This window comes from Leuciscus leuciscus, assembly GCF_965113295.1.
Source record: "Leuciscus leuciscus genome assembly, chromosome: 16".
Taxonomy (NCBI): Eukaryota; Metazoa; Chordata; class Actinopteri; order Cypriniformes; family Leuciscidae; genus Leuciscus; species Leuciscus leuciscus.
This window is the reverse complement of record NC_138740.1, coordinates 21823876-21842578: the sequence shown is the minus strand read 5'-3', so window position 1 is coordinate 21842578 and position 18703 is coordinate 21823876. Positions and strand designations below refer to the sequence as shown.

The 18703-nt window shown below is 38.0% G+C and overlaps 1 protein-coding gene across 8 annotated transcripts in view; it reads right to left on the bottom strand.

The window, feature by feature from the left end:
- The window catches only part of igsf9bb (immunoglobulin superfamily, member 9Bb), a 135449-nt gene that overhangs the window by 81268 nt on the left and 35478 nt on the right, over window positions 1-18703 (bottom strand). For all 8 annotated transcript variants that reach the window (XM_082141105.1, XM_082141107.1, XM_082141109.1 and 5 more), the window contains exon 3: window positions 12848-12994. In XM_082141105.1, the coding sequence (XP_081997231.1) occupies window positions 12848-12994 (147 nt within the window). The remainder of the gene's footprint in view (window positions 1-12847; window positions 12995-18703) is intronic.

Genomic DNA, 18703 nt, shown 5'->3' with positions numbered 1-18703 from the left:
AGACTCAGAGCTGTTATCTTGGCAAAAGGAAATTGCAAAAAGTATTTAATAAAAGGGTGGCCAACGTGTCAACCCCAATAAAGGACTTACTATCCAAAAGCCAATCTTGTAAAATATTAAAATCAGACAGAAGAGAGTTGAATTTGTAGGAAGTCAGATTTATATAAATATATGACAGTGTATCAGCATAAAGTTGAACATGACAGTAACTGAAAAATAATAGTAAATTATTTACATAATTCAATATTGGTATCACTTCTTTACAGCTAACAGAGAGGCAAACAGTGAGAGTCCTGGAATAGAGCTGTTGAATTTGCCAAATGATCACCTGCTCACCCTCTGTGCACGCGCACACACACACACATACACACACACGTTTTGTCTTTGACGCTGCATAATAATCCCTCCGATATTTCCAAGGCTTTGAGGCAAGATGACATCATCTCTTTTGCAATGAGCGCGTGTGTCAGCCAGTGATAAAATCACTAGCACTTATCACAGGCACAGATTGTGAAAAGAATTCAGCTATAATAAGGCTCTGTGCTTACACCGGCCACACAGGCAGATGTTTTAGCACACACACACTAACAACACACGCATTGCACCAGTGAGAGCTAATTGGCAGGAGAAGCATGGAGAGAGGAGGCTGCGTGGAGCTCGTCCCACAGGAACATCTTCATCCTGCTCATCTTCCTCTCAAGATCCAGTACTGAGCCGAGCATCTGTGTGAATGCTGCTTGCGGGATTACACCTCATCAGATCACACAGCCTATTTAGACTCATGCAAATATGCGTGAACTACACCAGCTGCACAGTTCTTGCCCAGAACAAGCCACAATGTTAATGAATGAATGAATGAATAAATAAATAAATAAATTTGAGCAAACTACCCAATGTAACACTGAATCGATATGGGTTTAAAATACATGCTATAGACATGCTGTCATGTGTATGTTCTGTTTTGGTTAAGTTCTAGTTCCTGTACCTGTTTCCTTTGTTCCCATTTTCCCACCACTAGCTAGTTTCCTTGATTACCGATTGTCACGCACCTGTTTCAGTTTCTGTTGATTAGCCTCCCTTGTGAATTTAAGCCTTCAGTTCTCACAGTTCTTTGTTTGTCCTGCATGCAACTACTGCTCCACACTCCAGTCTGGTAGGTGGTGGTAATGCACCTCTAAAGATGGTTGCCAACCGCCAATCAAATCAGAAGTTGTTCTTTGTTTGCTGTTGATTGTCATTTGAGTGTATATTTCCTGATTTCCTGTTTCCTGAATGTTGTGTTGTTATTAAAGACTGTTATTGCTGGATTCTCCTCTGTTGTGTGATTTATTACAACCACCTGCCAGAATCAAAATAAAAGAAAGGATGGATAATCCTGCAGTCCGCCTTTTCTTCCTGAATCAGGAGGTACGTTCCCTCGAGGACCACACAAGGGATTTCATAGATCTGGTGTGCCTCACTCACTACCCTGGCCGCTCGCTCTGCATCTTTTATTACACCAGCCTCAACATGCGGTCCAAGGAACACCTAGAGGGAGCTTTGCAGAGTGCTGGTGAGATGTGGATCCCACCACACCGTCTGCGCTGCAGAGGAAGACATCACAAGCCCCATTCCAGACACAGAGTCCAGCCAGCCGTTCAACACTCCCATCATAACCCCCTTTCACATAGAGATTCCAGAAAATACATCGATAATTTTGGTTCATTCACAGTCACACTGGATGTGATTTTCTGGAATCTGTGCGCACGTTAACACACATTCCTTCGAGATCCCGTAAAGACACGTGACATCAGGATGTGACCTGTAATGTCTCTGCAGCGTCTTAAGTTTGCTTCTGAAACCACGCTTGTGCATTTCTGTCTGATTCGATCATAAACTAGCTCATCGCGTACCATTCCACTAATCTGACGAACTATCTCAGCTTCAGCGTCATCAATACGACACACCCCTTATGGCACTGGTCCTACCTTTTGTTCACACAGGGCGTGTTCCAGGACTGGTCCCGGCAATTTTACTAGGTGTTTGCGTTCACACAGAAGGCACTCAATTTTAGAGGCACTCTGTGTGAAAGGGGCTATAGACATTCTGCCAGAGCCCACCGCAAGCACAGAGCCCGAGCCTCGAGCACCTTGATGCCAGAGCCGACACCTGAGCACAACAGCTGTGCTTCGTTCCTTCACCCCTCTGGCTTCGCCAGTCCCACCAGCTACGCCTCAGTCCTCCGACACCCTGGTTCAACCTCGACCGCTTATCACCACGCCTTAGCCACCAGGACCTACGGTGTGTTCTGGTCTCTGTGTCTCCTCCACCTAGGTCTCAAACTCTCCTAGCTCCACCTCTGGTGGTCGGTCATCTGACTCCACCCTGGCTCCTCCCCCATCGGTTCCGCCGTGGGCCATTGTCCTGGCTGTGCTCGGGGTCTTCAGCTGTCTCCTCCATCCATCTCTACTCCCAGGCTCCTCCCTCCCCCCACTCCCCTATGGACTGTTCTGCCTGCCCCTCCTTGGTTACATCTCTCCCCAGCTCCAAGTCATTCCCCTGAACCCCCTCCTTCCCTCCTCTGTTGAACTGTTTTCTACTGTGCAAGGACGTACTTTTGCACCGGGGGACTATTGTCATGTGTATGTTCTTCTGTTTTGGTTTAGTTCTTGTTCCTGTACCTGTTTCCTTTGTTCCCATTTTCCCACCACTAGTTAAATTCCTTGGTTACTGATTGTTACGCACCTGTTTCTGTTGACTAGAATCCCTTGTGTATTTAAGCTTTCAGTTTTCACGGTTCCTTGTTCGGTGTTGATTGTCATTTGATTTTACGTGGTTGTTTGTTTTATTTTCTGTTTCCTGAGTGTTCTAAAGTGTTATGAAAGACTGTTCTTGCTTGATTCTCCCAAGTCATGTGACTTACTACAACAACATTACAGAACATGACACATTCAACCTTCACAGAAAGCTGATTTTAATTTAGGGGATGTTGCTGCAGTCAAAGTCACATGATCTACTCAAGTGAATCAATGAAGACATTCAATAAGCATTTCACTTCATTATGACATATTTCATACATGTAGAAACACACAGACTCTGACAGATCCGTACAGTTAGATCATACTGCTCACAGGCTCCTTAAAAGTAATTATGTAATTGATACAAAGTTACTTTTGAAATATGATTTCCTGTATTTTTATCACTACCATAGACATCAGTGTTTGTATCCAAACAGTCAACTTTTATCCCAGTACTTCTGTGATAATTTGAATTATTGTAGCAGAAATAATGATATGTGTGGTAGAGGTCGACCGATTCATCGGTTTTGCCGATTAATCGGCACCGATAGTTGATTGGTGGAACTATCGTTATCGGCAAAAATACATACCGATAGTTTTTCCTGTTTGCGTCCGTTGCTGGAGCGGCTGAGAAGCGCGCGCTGTCATTCATTACACAGTAAGAGAGAGCTGAGAAGGGTCTGCTGGCATCATGCAGTACAAGAGCGGCCTCTAAAGGTGTAATAAAAACTATCCTGATGCCTCGTGTTGTTTATTTCGACACGTGATTCTGCGTGCTGCACTGAGAGCACACGCTGCGTGGAGAGCGCTGACATCAGATGCGCGTTTAAAGCACCGACAGCTAAAAGGTAGCCTATGTATACACTGCATTTTTGTGATTAATTGAAAGTGATTAATTTGTTGACTAAATGCTGCATTAGTAGAGAAAGAACAGCACAACAGTATGTTTGTTTGCCTTCGAGGCTGAGAGGACGCTAACATTAGTAGTACCTCAAGCGGTTAAAACACTGACAAAAATAAACGTAAGCCCGACCCGAATGTTTAATGTCACAATTGTTACCTCTATTTGCATTAGTTTATATCCAGCTGGTCACTTTTATGCATTTAATATGCAGAGAAGTTGCATATTTAAAGCTAGAGATGTAAGATAGCAAACTCATATGTTCATACAGCCGACAGAAACACAAACAAATCAGAAAAGCATTCGATTTCGGTTATTTTTTCGTCATCACTTTAATACATGTTTTGTTATTTTGATTAGATAATCATCAAGTGTTTATAAAATAGAAGCAAAAGTGTGAGACTATACATTTAATATTTATGTCATTTCAATGACTTCAAACATGACTACTGGCATTGTAGATATTTGAATGTAACTGGTTTTATTTGTTATTTAGAGTATTACTTTTTGTTTCAGTTTGAATTAATGTCTTTTATTGACTTCAATATTTATTCATATTATATATTTATTTCATTAAGCATGTTTTCATGGTTCAATACAGTTTTATTATTTTTATAATAAAGTTCAGCACTGTTTTACTTGGAGTGTTATGTTGTTTTTATCCAGTATCAATTTTAAAAACTATCGGTTGATTAATCGGTTATCGGCAAGTATGGCCCAACCTAGCTATCGTTATCGGTAAAATCCACTATCGGTCGACCTCTAATGTGTGGTTGAAAAGACTGTTTGTGAAGCTGTTTCATATAGGCTACATGATAACAGCTCTCTCTGGCTTAGCAGCAGTGCCAATGCAGACTTAAATGTTGATTGTTTGCTGTGATCGTACTTGACAAAGCTTTAATTGACATAGCTGAATCATTGTCATTTAGAAATAAGATTGTGTGGGTGTTCGAATCGAGATTGCGATCTTTTAACGATTAATCATGCAGCTCTATAACACTGGTAAATAAAGTGTGTTTCCAGATCCCTCTGTATGACTGTATGGATCATTTCTAATATTTAACAAAAGAAACACACTTGAACAAAGCATCCAATTGTAATGGCTCAGACAAATGTAGCTTCTTTGTTAATGATGGAAGATGAGAGGCAATTCAAAGAGCCAATTATAGCTGCGGCAAAGTGTTTTTCCACAAAATGAAAATGTATTTTTATATTTGGGAGGTTCCGCTGATGTGAATGTAACTAAATTGCAAGTCCAGTCACACATGGAGGCCATCGGTGAGCAAAACCTATTTTCTTATCTCTCAGACACTCTTGGTCAAACACAGATTAAATGTAAGCCGATGCATACTGAGAGGAGGGGAGCCTCACCGGAGACTGAAAGAGCAAACTGAAAGCCTGGTAGACAAGGGGACATTTCAACAGAACCCAAAGAGAATAGTAACAAAATAAAGAGCATCACTGCTCTTTCTGCAAGACTAAAACCAGCCCTGCTGTCCCTGCAAAAAAAAAGCACTGATTCAATTAGCCCAGAATGAGAATTGACCCTCACTTCCTGTTTCTCTGTGTCTGTCTGTTACTTTTATTTTATTTTTTTTTAATTTTTTTTTTAGCTGACGCTTTTATCCAAAGCGACTTACAATTGCTATATATGTCAGAGGTTGCACGCCTCTGGAGCAACTAGGGGTTAAGTGTCTTGCTCAGGGACACATTGGTGTCTCACAGTGGATTCGAACCCGGGTCTCTCACACCAAAGGCATGTGTCTTATGTTACTTCCTTCCATGTCAAATGTCGAGAGTAGCTCACCTCACGTGTTGTGTTTTCACATCTGCATTTAGCTGTGAGAAGTCTGTTTCCTTTTAGTGAATCAGTTTGTTCATTTAAATAAACGATTCTCTGTTCAAATAAAGTCAATGTTAAGTGAAACAAATAGTACTATACCGATCTTCATCAGTAGTGATTTACTCTACTGATAACTTTAGTTATGTACAGTAAATTAGTGTCTACTTTCTAGTTTTAATAGCTGTAAATATTGTAAAATGATGCCTAGTTTTTTCTTCTTTCCCTCAAAATTATATTATGAGGCAAAAAATAGCTTCGCAGACACTCTTATATAGACACGACTAATTGCGCCAACCACTCCAGCTGTGAACTCTATTCAGGTTTTAAGTAGAGTCAAATTCATAAAGTGAATAACATGGTGGACAGCAATTTATAAAAAAATAAAAAAGGAATCTTGCTCACATCGCAGAACGCTAACAAAGAAGTGAGCTTGAGGTAGTGATTTGTAATATGAAACTTCAGGGGAAAATTTCACTCCGATTGTGTGTTTATGTGATGATGGTGCAACTGTGAAACCTGCTACAACATGAAAGAAATCAGCAGAATGGAGCCATTGAGAAGTTTAAAGGCAGATGGAGTGATACCCAAAGCTAATTAAGCACAAACATAAAAGCCAAAACCAGCCCCCCAGACCGCTATTCTGAAACACTAATCATAATGTGAAAATCCTATTTATCTCACGCTGATGGAGATCTGAAAGATGATCCAAAAAGCTCTAGAAACTACTGGCCCCAAGCTTCTGTACCGACTTCACACATGCACAAGAGAATGACTCATGCAGATTTCAGGCTTTAATTCTCCTTTTTCATATTACAGACATATATAATCACCTTACACACTTTGATCTGCTTACACATGTAATCCTTGGTTTTTGTCCTCCTCTGTGTTATCTTGTGTGTATATTGTCCATGATGTATAGCATATGGCTAATTGTGCAACTGCATTCCCGGGTAATTCAACATGCACCGCATGCTGTACCACATTAATTATCAGCTAATATTATAGGGTTTTTTTTAATCTGTTTTGGGTGATTTCGGATATTTAATTATGCATGCTCATTCCCCCAATTGTTACATTTAGATTACCTTTGCTATCATCTAATGCTCACTTAAAGTATACACTTATATATTATATGTATGTATATATATATATATATATATATATATATATATATATACACACACACACACATACACACACACACACACACACACACACACACACACACACACACACACACACACACACACACACACACACACACACACACTAGTAATACTGTTGAATGTAAACTTGAGCAAATCTCAAAATGAATCTCCATTCACAATACTGTATGTTGTGACGCCAAAATTCAGTGATTTTAACTTTTGGTGTTTTATTTATTTATTTATACAAATAGAATAGAATTATAATATTGTCCAGTTGTCAATTATCGGCAATAACATGATTTCATTAACAACCACAAGCCAGTGTTATTTTTATTTTATTTTATTTTTTATTATTTATATACTTTTATGGTATTAAATTAAAAAAAAGTTTTTTTTCCCTTTATCTGCATATTTTAGTCTTCATATTAAGTTTAGTTTAAGTTGAAGTCATTTTGTTTGTTTGTGCTTTTGTCATTTTTACTAGTTTTTATTTATATTTAATTTATTTGTATTTCCGTTTTATGTTTGAATAATTTAAGTACTTAAGTACTCTTAAACTTAAGTTATTTCAGTTAGTTGCCAGAGCAACAATTGTAATTTGTAATCTTTTTCATCTAATATTTAGATTTCATTTAATTTCAGCTTAAAGGACAAGTTCGGTATTTTACACTTAAAGCCCTGTTTACAGATCGTATCTGATGAAATAGAACGGTTAAGATTAAAATTTGGACACATGCTCCTGTCCCGAGAATTTTAGGTTTATTTTCGCTTTTGTGGACCTATTTCGCCAAACGCGTCACACCCGTGATTCTTCCGTTGAGAGCTTGAATAATAGACACTCCAGCCCAGTTGGTGGCGATAATGCACCTTTGCCAATTGCAAGCAAACCACGGGCATTTCATTGAATACACAGAAGAAGCAGAAGAAGAAGCGGCGGAGTAATACCGTAAAGGTGCTGCGGTCTCACAGCACGTCCTATTAAGTCAATGGAGTTGGACAAAAACTACGATAAAACCTGTTGGAATGCATCTTTTTCAGCGATTTTTAGCGAAATAAACCTAAAATTCTCGGGACAGCAGCATGTGTCCAAATTTTAATCTTAACCGTTCTATTTCATCATATACGATCTGTAAACAGGGCTTTAAGTGTAAAATACCGAACTTGTCCTTTAACTTCAATTAATAAAACAACTTTTTAATGAGTAACTTTTAGTTAACTAACTACACTGCCAAGAGCATGAAACATCAAAATTGATCCAATAAACAATTTGGTACTTGATGTCCAATGTAAAATCTGGGTCTTGAAGCACAACTGCCATTCCATGTAAATCCTGCAGCAGTTGCTGGTGTCTGCTCTTAATTAGTGAAACTATCGAAATTATAGCTAAAAGTCAACAAATCGATAAAATATTCTCTCACAGACATGCAATACATTTGTCAATGCAATGAGTGAACAGACTGGAATAAGGGCAGTAATTCATTATTAGTAAGAGTAGTGCACTATGGCATCACTCTTACCACTATGGCACCCAAGGGGCTGGCATGCTGTCAGCTTAATTTACACCCAATGAAAACACACCAAGGGCCATCCCTCAACTATTGAAAACTGAACAACCAGGCCTGTCTGTTTCCTGTAGCTAAAACCACACTTTCCATTCCCATTAACAAACCAACAAACATGCTGCAGGTCAACAGACTGTAACAATCAGAGCTGCAAATATCAGTCGTGCCAGTTCTAGAATTCTGTGCCTACCGTTGTGCTATCGTTTAAAAGTCTTCATCTCATGCCATGATGCCATCTGCAATGTTTCTGAAGCATATGGCCTCGCATTGCAGAGTTTTCAGCTCCCACATGAGATTGTGAGGCCATCAGGACCACAGACAGCTCTCTGGTCCACAAGCATCAGCACCACGGACAGCTTCCTTACTCAACCCTGTAGTGACTCTGCTACAGGGGCAATTTGACTCACAGACCTGATAAGGAGACAATTGGAATGGCAGCATAAACAGCCGGATTGTTTGTCTCTGTGGCTTTATCTGGGTTCATGCCCTATCCGAAGAGGTTTCATTCGCTTAACAAGCTTTATGGAAAAGAAGATTTGTAATGGCATTATCAAAATTGCAGTTCTGCACGTATAAGCCGATTGAAATGTAATGGTGCTTTTTTTAAACTATAACTTCTACGCTGTGGATGAAATGACCAGCATGAAGAAGTACAAGCCTTTTATGTCACAAGTCTCTAAACCAACAATACACACTCTTATTTAAACACAATGATGTCTAGCAGGCAATTAGAACCTGTTTGAAATGACAATAACTTTATCTTTCCGGCTCAAAATAAGTGTCAGAATAATATCAGTATTCCTGTATCCTTTTGCTTAGCATTTCAGGAACCAGGTGAACATTGTGGATGCATTAAGTCACTTGAAACCCCCTTAAAAAATGTAATGTAATGTAAATGTAAATATTAATCTGAATAAACTATTCTATCGATAATTAATATGGTTTATTAGCCTAACTTTAGATGGGTAATTTGACATGCTATATTCCAACTTTATAAACTGCACTTTGCACATTTGTTTACAATTATTATGCATGCAGTTTTGAATGGCCTCATATTTATTGAGACAATATTTAATATAACATTTAAATATAACATTTAAAATTCAAAATAAATACGGTAAATAAATAGATAAATACAGTCAGACCTATTCAAATGAAGTAGAAGTCAAAAAGATAAAAATAAAAAAAATACATTAAACAATCTAAGAAATAGGTTAATCCTTAAAATGTTCAAATGTACACTACAAACCTCAGATATTTAGGTGAGTCTGTGGACTTTTTGGCTCAATTGTATTCACAGTAAGTCATCTGTCAACAGCAATCATACAATGTCAAAGCATTAGAGCAGAAATGCAGTACAATTTTTGGACTGCCCAGAGACTAAGCAACAGACGTTCTCTCCTGATGCGGGTATCCCATTAAATCCCAGCAGGATTAGTGTTAGCTCACAGTCAATTTGGAATAGATTTAACCGCACTGCTCTCCTCTCTAACCCTGCCATAAGGATCTGAGTATTAAAACAGACAAGATGCTCTCGACAACCGAACAACAACTCTCACCTTGTCGCGAGGACGTGACCTAGCTTCTTATAGAATCTAGATAACTGCATTACCAATCACAACAGGGTGATTATTGAAATTCACACAGATAAATGGTGTGTCCTCCCTGTCTACATCACACCCCAGAAAATAAGATGAACAGCAACTGTCAGTCACACTGATGGGGGCGGGGACTGTACTAATTATGTCCAATCAAAACACAGAGGCTGAGCATAAGAGCATGTGAGGTGTGTCAGTTCAGGGGAGACAAGCAGCCACTAATCACAGAATATGCCTCATAAAAGAGTCATTAAAATGTACTTGATAAAAAAAAATAAAAAAATACCACATTAGAAACCACATAGAACTTCCCAATCAACCACATAATAACTTGCTAAAAACTTAGTAACCACATAGCAGCATTCCACATGCACTGTAGTAGCATATTTTACAAAGGGAAGAATCATTTACACATTAACTTCTGAAAATCTTAAAAGTAAATCATTGTTAGTAACTAGATTTTTAGCCTCACACTAATTAGATTTTGGTGACGACACGGGCCGACATTAGAAATCAAACACTAATTGAGGTTTTAAATAACTTTAGAGACATGTATATGGGGAAAAGTGAAATAGTAAAACTGAACTTTAGGTTTGCTATTTGGATTTCAATGGGACTTTTGTGCTTTCCCTCTCCAACTTTGCAAGAAATTTAATCTGAAATCCAAAGGATTAGTGATAACCAGCAGTGAAGTGTAAATCTGCTCTAAGATCACAGAAAAACCAGAGGATCTCCAGTGGTGCTGGAGTTTTTTTATTCTCCCCACACAGATTCAGCACTGCAGATGAGGAAAGGAAGTTATTTAAAGAGTCAGACCACCTACTCATATATATATATATAGCTTCAGGAGGCTTTTTTTGTGTGAATTATTGCTTTAAACACAAAGATGTATACTCTATTGTGTCGCTCCAACAATCACCTGCATGAGTACTAAACCTTTCTGCATTGATGAACCATTACATCACTTCCTCTCCCCCTCCTTAGCACTTTTGACATGTGCCTCACACCTCAAACGACACAAGTGAGAGTGTGTGTGTGTGAGAGAGAGCAAAAATATCTCAGGAACTGTAAAACAACAGCTCTGAGGCACATAGCGACAGCAGCTAACATTGAGCTTTAATTTCTTTCTTTCACTCACCACGCTAACCGCCCCTTAAACGGCCCCAAACACGCCAGCGCTCCACAAAATACCCTTCAGAAAGCACTTTATCAGCTGGCCCTATGCATATACTCATAGAAATATGCTAAAGCTTAATGCTTGTGGGTTTTTCTATCTTTGCACAAAAGCCTGCAGAAACACCTCTGAGAGAGTGGGAAATGTTAATGAGGGGTGAAGCCCTGTCCATCACACAGATGAGACACAAACATATTACAGTACACCCTAAAGTACAGTTTAGTCTCCGATTAAACTGTTTAAAAGAGTCCTCTTGAATATCTTTGTGCTTTTCTGAGCCCAGTGCAGAACTAGACATATCGGTTGTGGTCTCAAAGAAGAAACACTGCTGATATTAGTGTGTTAGTCACACAGGACCGCAGGGCACATGGGCACACACACATCCACATGCGGCTGATAAACTGGCCTGTCAACACTCCAACTTGTGTGCTGAGCTGCTGGATTAAAGACTAGCCACAACACAAATGGATACACACATACACAATGTCATGGAGCGACATCAGCACCACCCTGACTCTTGAGAGAGTCAAATAAAAATAAAAAATAAAACAAGATTCAAGTTCATCTCAGAGACATGAGCAAGTTACAAAAAACTTCAATAATACAATTTCAACACAGTCTGTAACTGCAGAGTTGCGTATTTGGAAGGGTGATCTGATTTACAGCTGTTGTCTGTTGGAAGAGGTTGAGTGTAAATCACACAGCAATGAGCTAGAGATAATGTACTGTAACTGGTCTGGGGATTTGGGTGTCTGCTGCCTAGGCAACGCCACCGAGAAGGCACAGCGACATGATGCGCTCACAGGAAGACTGACACTGTCGTAACCAGGCACGATGCGGCAAGATTTTTATGTCTGCAACAATGGCCAATAAGAGCAGTGCGTGGAATGGTTTTCTCTGTTTGAGCGCTGTCACGCACTCGCAAACCTTGGCCATTTGGACACTTGCAACAAATTATCAAACCTACTGTCATTTATTTTAAAGAAAGATAGCAAAAACAAACTTCTCAAGCGAATCATCATTATACAAAAAGAAACTTTATTTCATTTATCTATTTAAAATGACTTTGGGACCAGTTAAAAATTGAGTTATTATTCATGCATTATTGATCTCAAGTGACAGTAGAGAAAAAAAAACAACTGCTTTCAACATTGATACAAACAAGAATTGTTTCTTGAGCAGAAAATCTGCATATTAGAAGGATCATGTGACACTGAAGACTTGAATAATGATGCTGAAAATTCAGCTATGCCATCATAAATTACATTTGAAAATATATTTAAACATTTTAATTAATATTTTACAATATTACTGTTTTTACTGTATTTTTGATCAAATAAATGCAGCCTTAGACATTAGAGACATAAGAGACTTCAGAAACATAAAAAAAAATCTTCCGGATCCCAAATTTGTGAACAATAGTGTACTTCAAAACAACAACAACAACAACAACAAAAAAGCATAATTTGCTTGCATATGTCACTCGGTTTAATATTTTGACATTTCGAAATTCAAGTATGGCTGACTGTAAGTGTCCAAAAGTGCCTAAATACTTTTGAAGGCTGTTTACATGAATTAAATATTGGTTCAAAAAGTTTTTGGTGTAGATGGGGCTATGCCACGAAACCAAACCAAACAGCCGACTGAACACACAAAATAAAACGACTTTCAACTAGTTATAAGGAAACTTGAATCACACTTTTTTAATCACAACACATCTGGTTTGGACACAATCGGACAACAAAGCTCTGGATTCAACTTGACCTTCTCAACATCAGCCTAAAAACAAAACTAAACCCTATAAGTGACATGAGAAGAAAACTGATCTTAGGTCAGAGACTCACCGTTGACTGTGAGGTGCACCCAGCTGCCGTTGTGAAAGGTGTGATACTGTTGCTCCAGCATCAGGACCTTGCACTCATACCAGCCCTGGTCTTCCGAGCGAACCCTCTCAATGCGTAGAGATGACTTGCCATGCAGGCTGGCTCGACCTGAGGGGTTCAGAGGCACACAAAAGATGTGAGAGATGCTCTGGTGCATGGGGTCCAAAACACCCATCTATAACAAAACATTACCGTTTCGTGTCAGTTTGAGACAAAAAAATATAACTTAATTGCCATTCCAAATGGTATTTATAATATAAAGAGAAATATGCTTTTTTTTAAATAGTTTTTTTTTTGGTTAAGTACATGAAAAAACAAAGAAGCCTACAGCCATTTACACATTTAATTCAAGTAAATTAAATCTAATTGTTTATCTTTACTCTCGCAATGATGTACACAGCCCGGGTCTACAACAGCATCACTCATGAGTGTTGTTTTGGCGACAGCAGTGTCAGGTCCAGGGGCCATGAAGGCTGAAGTGAGAGCCGAAGTGGCCCACAGTAATTTCTGAAACTCCCATGAGCAAATCGGGAAACACACATCTCTAACCACGCCAGACATGGGCAAATCCTTTGTGACACTCTGATATAGCTGGCTGGCTGTCTTCAAGGGTCAAGCAGAGAGGGGGATTTATGCCCTTTCCTCTATATTCTGGCAACAGTGCTGGACAGATGGTCGGAAACAATATCAGCACAGGCAGAGGGATTGCAAGACGGCAGCGTTAAAGGCTATTAAGGGCCTAAAAACAAAAATGTTTCAATCAAAATGGCATTACCATGGCCAATACACAGTCTGACAATAATCTGTTATAGTCCCACAGCGTACAAAATAAAAACACTATGTTAGGCCTGTCGCGATAGTCAATAAATCAATTAATCGCACGATAAAAAAAAATTAGCTCGATAATTTTTCCGGCCGCGATAATTCCATTTGCATGCTTGTTTGTTTTCCTCGTCTCTCTCTCCCTCTACCAAAGAGACTGGATGACCACTCTCGGAGAAGTGTGAACCCTCTTGTCAGTTGCATGGTCTTTGTGTGGGGAGGCGGTGCCGCGGCGCTTGTCAGTCACATGGTCTTTGTATGGGAAAGCGCCGGCGGGACTGCTTGCGGTGACTGCCGGGAGAGAGAAGACGCTAGTTGTGAGTGAGAAAAAAAAAAGAAAAAGATAGAATTGGTTTCACTTCGGATTCAAACCGAATGATCGTGGTGAACCACTTAACCTGAGCCGGGTATGTCGAGCCCGATCTCATGAAAATGCGTATCTATACCACGAATGTTATTAATCGTGCCATTTATATGCCCAAAATAGTTTTTGCGTGCATATGATACGCACTTTATGGCGTGTAATACGCACGCACTCCTCACCCCTAATCCTAACCAAGTATTTTCAGTGCGTAGCATATACACGCAATAAAGTGTGTCTCCCGTCTTCCCGACAGTACACAATCACTCGGTCGTTTAGTCGACAAAGTAACAGGAAGGAGGACAGTGCAAAATGGTGTGATATGGCCTGTTGAGGCTTCTTTTTTTTTTTGGTTGTTTTTTTGTTTACAAAGGTCCTAACTGGCAGTTTTGCCTGTTATGGAATGTATCACTATTTATGTCTGAGCCTAATGTTTAATACATTTTTTGAAGTGCAATTTTGTTTACATCCATTTTATTTATTGTTTTTGGTATTTATTCAAGTGAATTTTGCTTTTATTCCATTGCTTTTATTGGTTTTGGTTGTTTTGTTAATTTTTTGTGGATATTTAAAATGTTTTCCGTTTTCAATGTTCTTTAGAAATAAAAGTTTATAGATCTTTGAAAAGGTGTACCTGCGTTATTATGCCATTATCATTATATTAGATGAAAATGGTCTCAGAACAACAATATTATCGTTTATCGCAATAATTTCTTGGACAATTTATCGTCCAGCAAAATTTGTTATCGTGACAGGCCTACACTATGTAAATAAGAAAAATTAAATCTTGCATGTGCATTAGTTGTACAGTCTAAAAATATGTTTGTTTTTTTTGTGTGAAGCATGGCTTATATCTTTATTGTTCGATTTTATTCTTGGTTTGAAATAATGATAAAGTAATGTAATTTAAACAAACAGTTTCAGATATTGCCGTCTTTCTCCATGTATATAGATAGCAACACTATTGGCACGACTGGAAATAGTACACAATTGTGTCCAGTGATCTCATCTCTGACCAAACTAAGGTCGCACACAAAAAAAAAAAACTTCAAAAATATATCTTACACACAGCAATTTCTGTAAGGCCCTGCAGATCAATAACACTGAAGGAGAACCAGAAGCGAAACGAGAGCGGTCAAACGCCTGGCCTACTTTTACAGCTGTAAGAGAGTGTTGATGAGAGCAAGAGAAACAACGCTGGCACATCATGTAGGTTAAAGATAGTCCTCAGGAAGTGACAAAGTGGAGGTCAATACAGTACGGAAGTACATTTTCCCTCATTTTCATTTACATTTTCTTTCTCTCTCCCTCATTAAGTTGAAGGTCTAGTTCAAACCTGTATATATATATATATATACACACATACACATACATATACATATATATATGATTTTATTTTTTTTTACATTACAGAGTTTTGAAGAATCAGACACATGCAGGTTTGGCTTTCACTGTATGGACAAAAAAAAAATAACCGTTTGTGTTCCATAGAATATTAATACAGGTTTGGAATGTCATGAGAGTGAGTACAAGAGTTTTATTATTGTCATTACAACTAAAACGGTTACATTTTTATTAATTTGTTAATTGAAATAAAGCTAAAATAAAATAAAATAAAAATACTACAAGACAATTTTTAACCTAACAAATAGACTAGGACCTAAACAAACAATTTTATGAAAACTATGTAATACATAAATAATAAAATAAAATAATAATAAGCTCATTCTAAATATTATTAAATTAATAAATATTAATAATATAGTATAGTATATTAATAGAATGTAAATAATACCAAAATATATTAAATTAAATTAATGGTACATAGTATATTAATAGTACATTACTAGTATATAAATAATACAAAAATAACACAAAAATTATGACAAAATTATCATTTTTGGGTGAACTATCCCTTTAGCATCTCATGATGTATTACTCAAAAGGACAATAACACCAATGCAAGTAACAGAAATTTTTTTTTAAACTGCAGTAAAGCAGTAACTCACATGACTTCCAGCACTGCAGGCCTATTTTTTCTTTTTCTTCTTTTTTTTTTTTGTGCAGTTCCTGAATAAACGAGCTAAAACTTTTAAAGAATTGCTATTTCATCTGTATTTAGCATTAATGAATAATACAGTGAATCTCAGATATGTGGCCTCTTTATCATCTCTCAATCCCATGCTTAGACAAAGGCCCATTACATGGGATTCATATGGAGTCATTTGGTGACAAGCAGGCTTTTTGTGGTTGATATCGGATATCTATGCCTAAGCTATGCTGGATGCACACCAGTTACCAATACAGCTGGGAGAGTTGTGCCCGGGTCTCACGCATTAAGACACAGAGCTACTGTGGATGTGCTGAGTTGAGTCATTAGTCTGGGGGATGCGGTGGCCACTATGAGGCCAGAGATCAGAGGAAATATGCTGCTGAATAAGACCACATGTGAAACCTCATTTATATACAGGTCACAGAAGCACACAGGGCATATACTGTATGCCACAATTATGGATCCTGCTCAATGGAACATTGATAAAAGATGCAATAAAATAAAAACAATTTCATTTGAATTTTAAATAGTTTTTGGATGAAGTCTTTGTCTTGATAGCAGCACACAGTATTTACTTACTGACCAGATTTGCATGACCAGATTTGCATGACCAGATTTTCTTATATTTTATATTGCTGTGTTTTTTTGTTTATTTCATTGCTTGTTTGATTGTTTGTCTCTCTGTTGTTATAAAATTCAATAAATAAATCATACAAAAATGTAAAAATTTAATTTAATTTACCATTCATAATACAATTAATTATACAAATTATACAATTTATCATTCATATATATATGTGTGTGTGTGTGTGTGTGTGTGTGTGTGTGTGTGTGTGTGTGTGTGTGTGTGTGTGTGTGTGTGTGTGTGTGTGTGTGTGTGTGTGTGTGTGTGTGTATACATATACACATACACACACAGTGGGAAGAGAACAAGTATTTGATACACTGCCGATTTTGCAGGTTTTCCCACTTACAAAGCATGTAGAAGTCTGTCATTTTTATCATAGGTACTCTTCAACTGTGAGTGACGGAATCTAAAACAAAAAATCCCGAAAATCACATTGTATGATTTTTCAGACCTGTACATGCTTTGTAAGTAGGAAAACCTGCGAAATCGGCAGTGTATCAAATACTTGTTCTCCCCACTGTATATATAGATCTTTATTTTTTAAAGATTAACTGAGTGAATGTTAGATGATGCCAAAGATAATCCAAATGTAAAAGTAGAGGAAAATAGATGCTTTTTTAACCAAGATTGGTGATTGAGTCAAAAACTTCAAATAAGGTTTCAAATCACACACATCCCAGGGTTCCAGTTCAAATCACACACATCCCAGGGTTCCAGCACCAGCAGAGCAACAGCCTATGAGATTTCTTTTTTTTATCTTAATCTGTTTAAAAAAATACTGCACAATGTGTTAAAAATCAATGCTGGAAATTCAGCTAAGGATTCAGGATGAGAGAAAGTAAAAAAATTCTCATCTCATTACCGTTCACCGTGAGTGCATATCCTGCCCCAAGCCACGTCTGATAAACTATCACAGTTTCTTTGCTTTTATAAATCTGACATGCTCTTAAATTATGCCCTTTCTGTTTCAACTTCTTATCAATGATGTAATTTTCAATCTCAATTAGGAAAAAAAAAGATCCTATTTGATCTGCCTCACTCTACCCCAACCCCAGCACAAAACCTCTTTCATCTGTTCGGCTGATGCTTTGCTCTAGAGATCAGCACCTCTTCCACCTGTCCAATGATCTGGACCGCCAGATCCATTGGAGCAAAAGATAAGAGCTTTCTTCAAACCAGCCTGTATGTCTCGATTCATAATCTGTTGACACGGCTGGCTCTTGCCCTGTGATAAAGCTTTCAGCCCCTATGAATGAGATTAAATAATGTGCTGAGGTCTGGACTGGGCTGATTTCAGAGCCAACAGTGAGTGTCTCCATTTCAGTGGGTCAAACATATGGCTGAACGACCTGACTTAAATGGACCTGTTTATTACATCCAACCAGGATCCAAAATAAAAAAAAATCTTTATACAATTGAATTAAAAAAGTTAAAATGGTTGGCAAAAAAGCAGGGTATCTTTTGTCATAGTAACAGTGATAGTAGTTAATAGAATTGGGCATTCACCAAACACTGTGTCTGGTGGGTGATAAATTAAATTTCCCAGTCTGCATCCAACTAACAGATCCAACCCAGTAATGTTCAGTCGAAATGACTGAATGCAATACAAATCGCTCTTGTACCTCCTGTGGCTTGTAGAGGTGTAATTTCATTGTATTAATTTAGCATAATTAAAAAACTGAGACTTAAGAGCAAAATTAATCAATATCAACCTAGTTTCTAGTTAATTTAAATATATATGATTTCAAATGGGTACATCCCTACCTGCAATATCCGCAAATATGGTTATTATAAAGAGATTTAGATGTGGAAAGGCAACCTTCCATCTTTAAAACAGGATTCACATAAGGGTAATTTTGGGAGAATCACAGTTGTTGTGATGACACAGTCTGTGCATTGTTCGAATATATTAATGGAGATGGTTTTATCTGATGAAGACTGCAGATAATGATC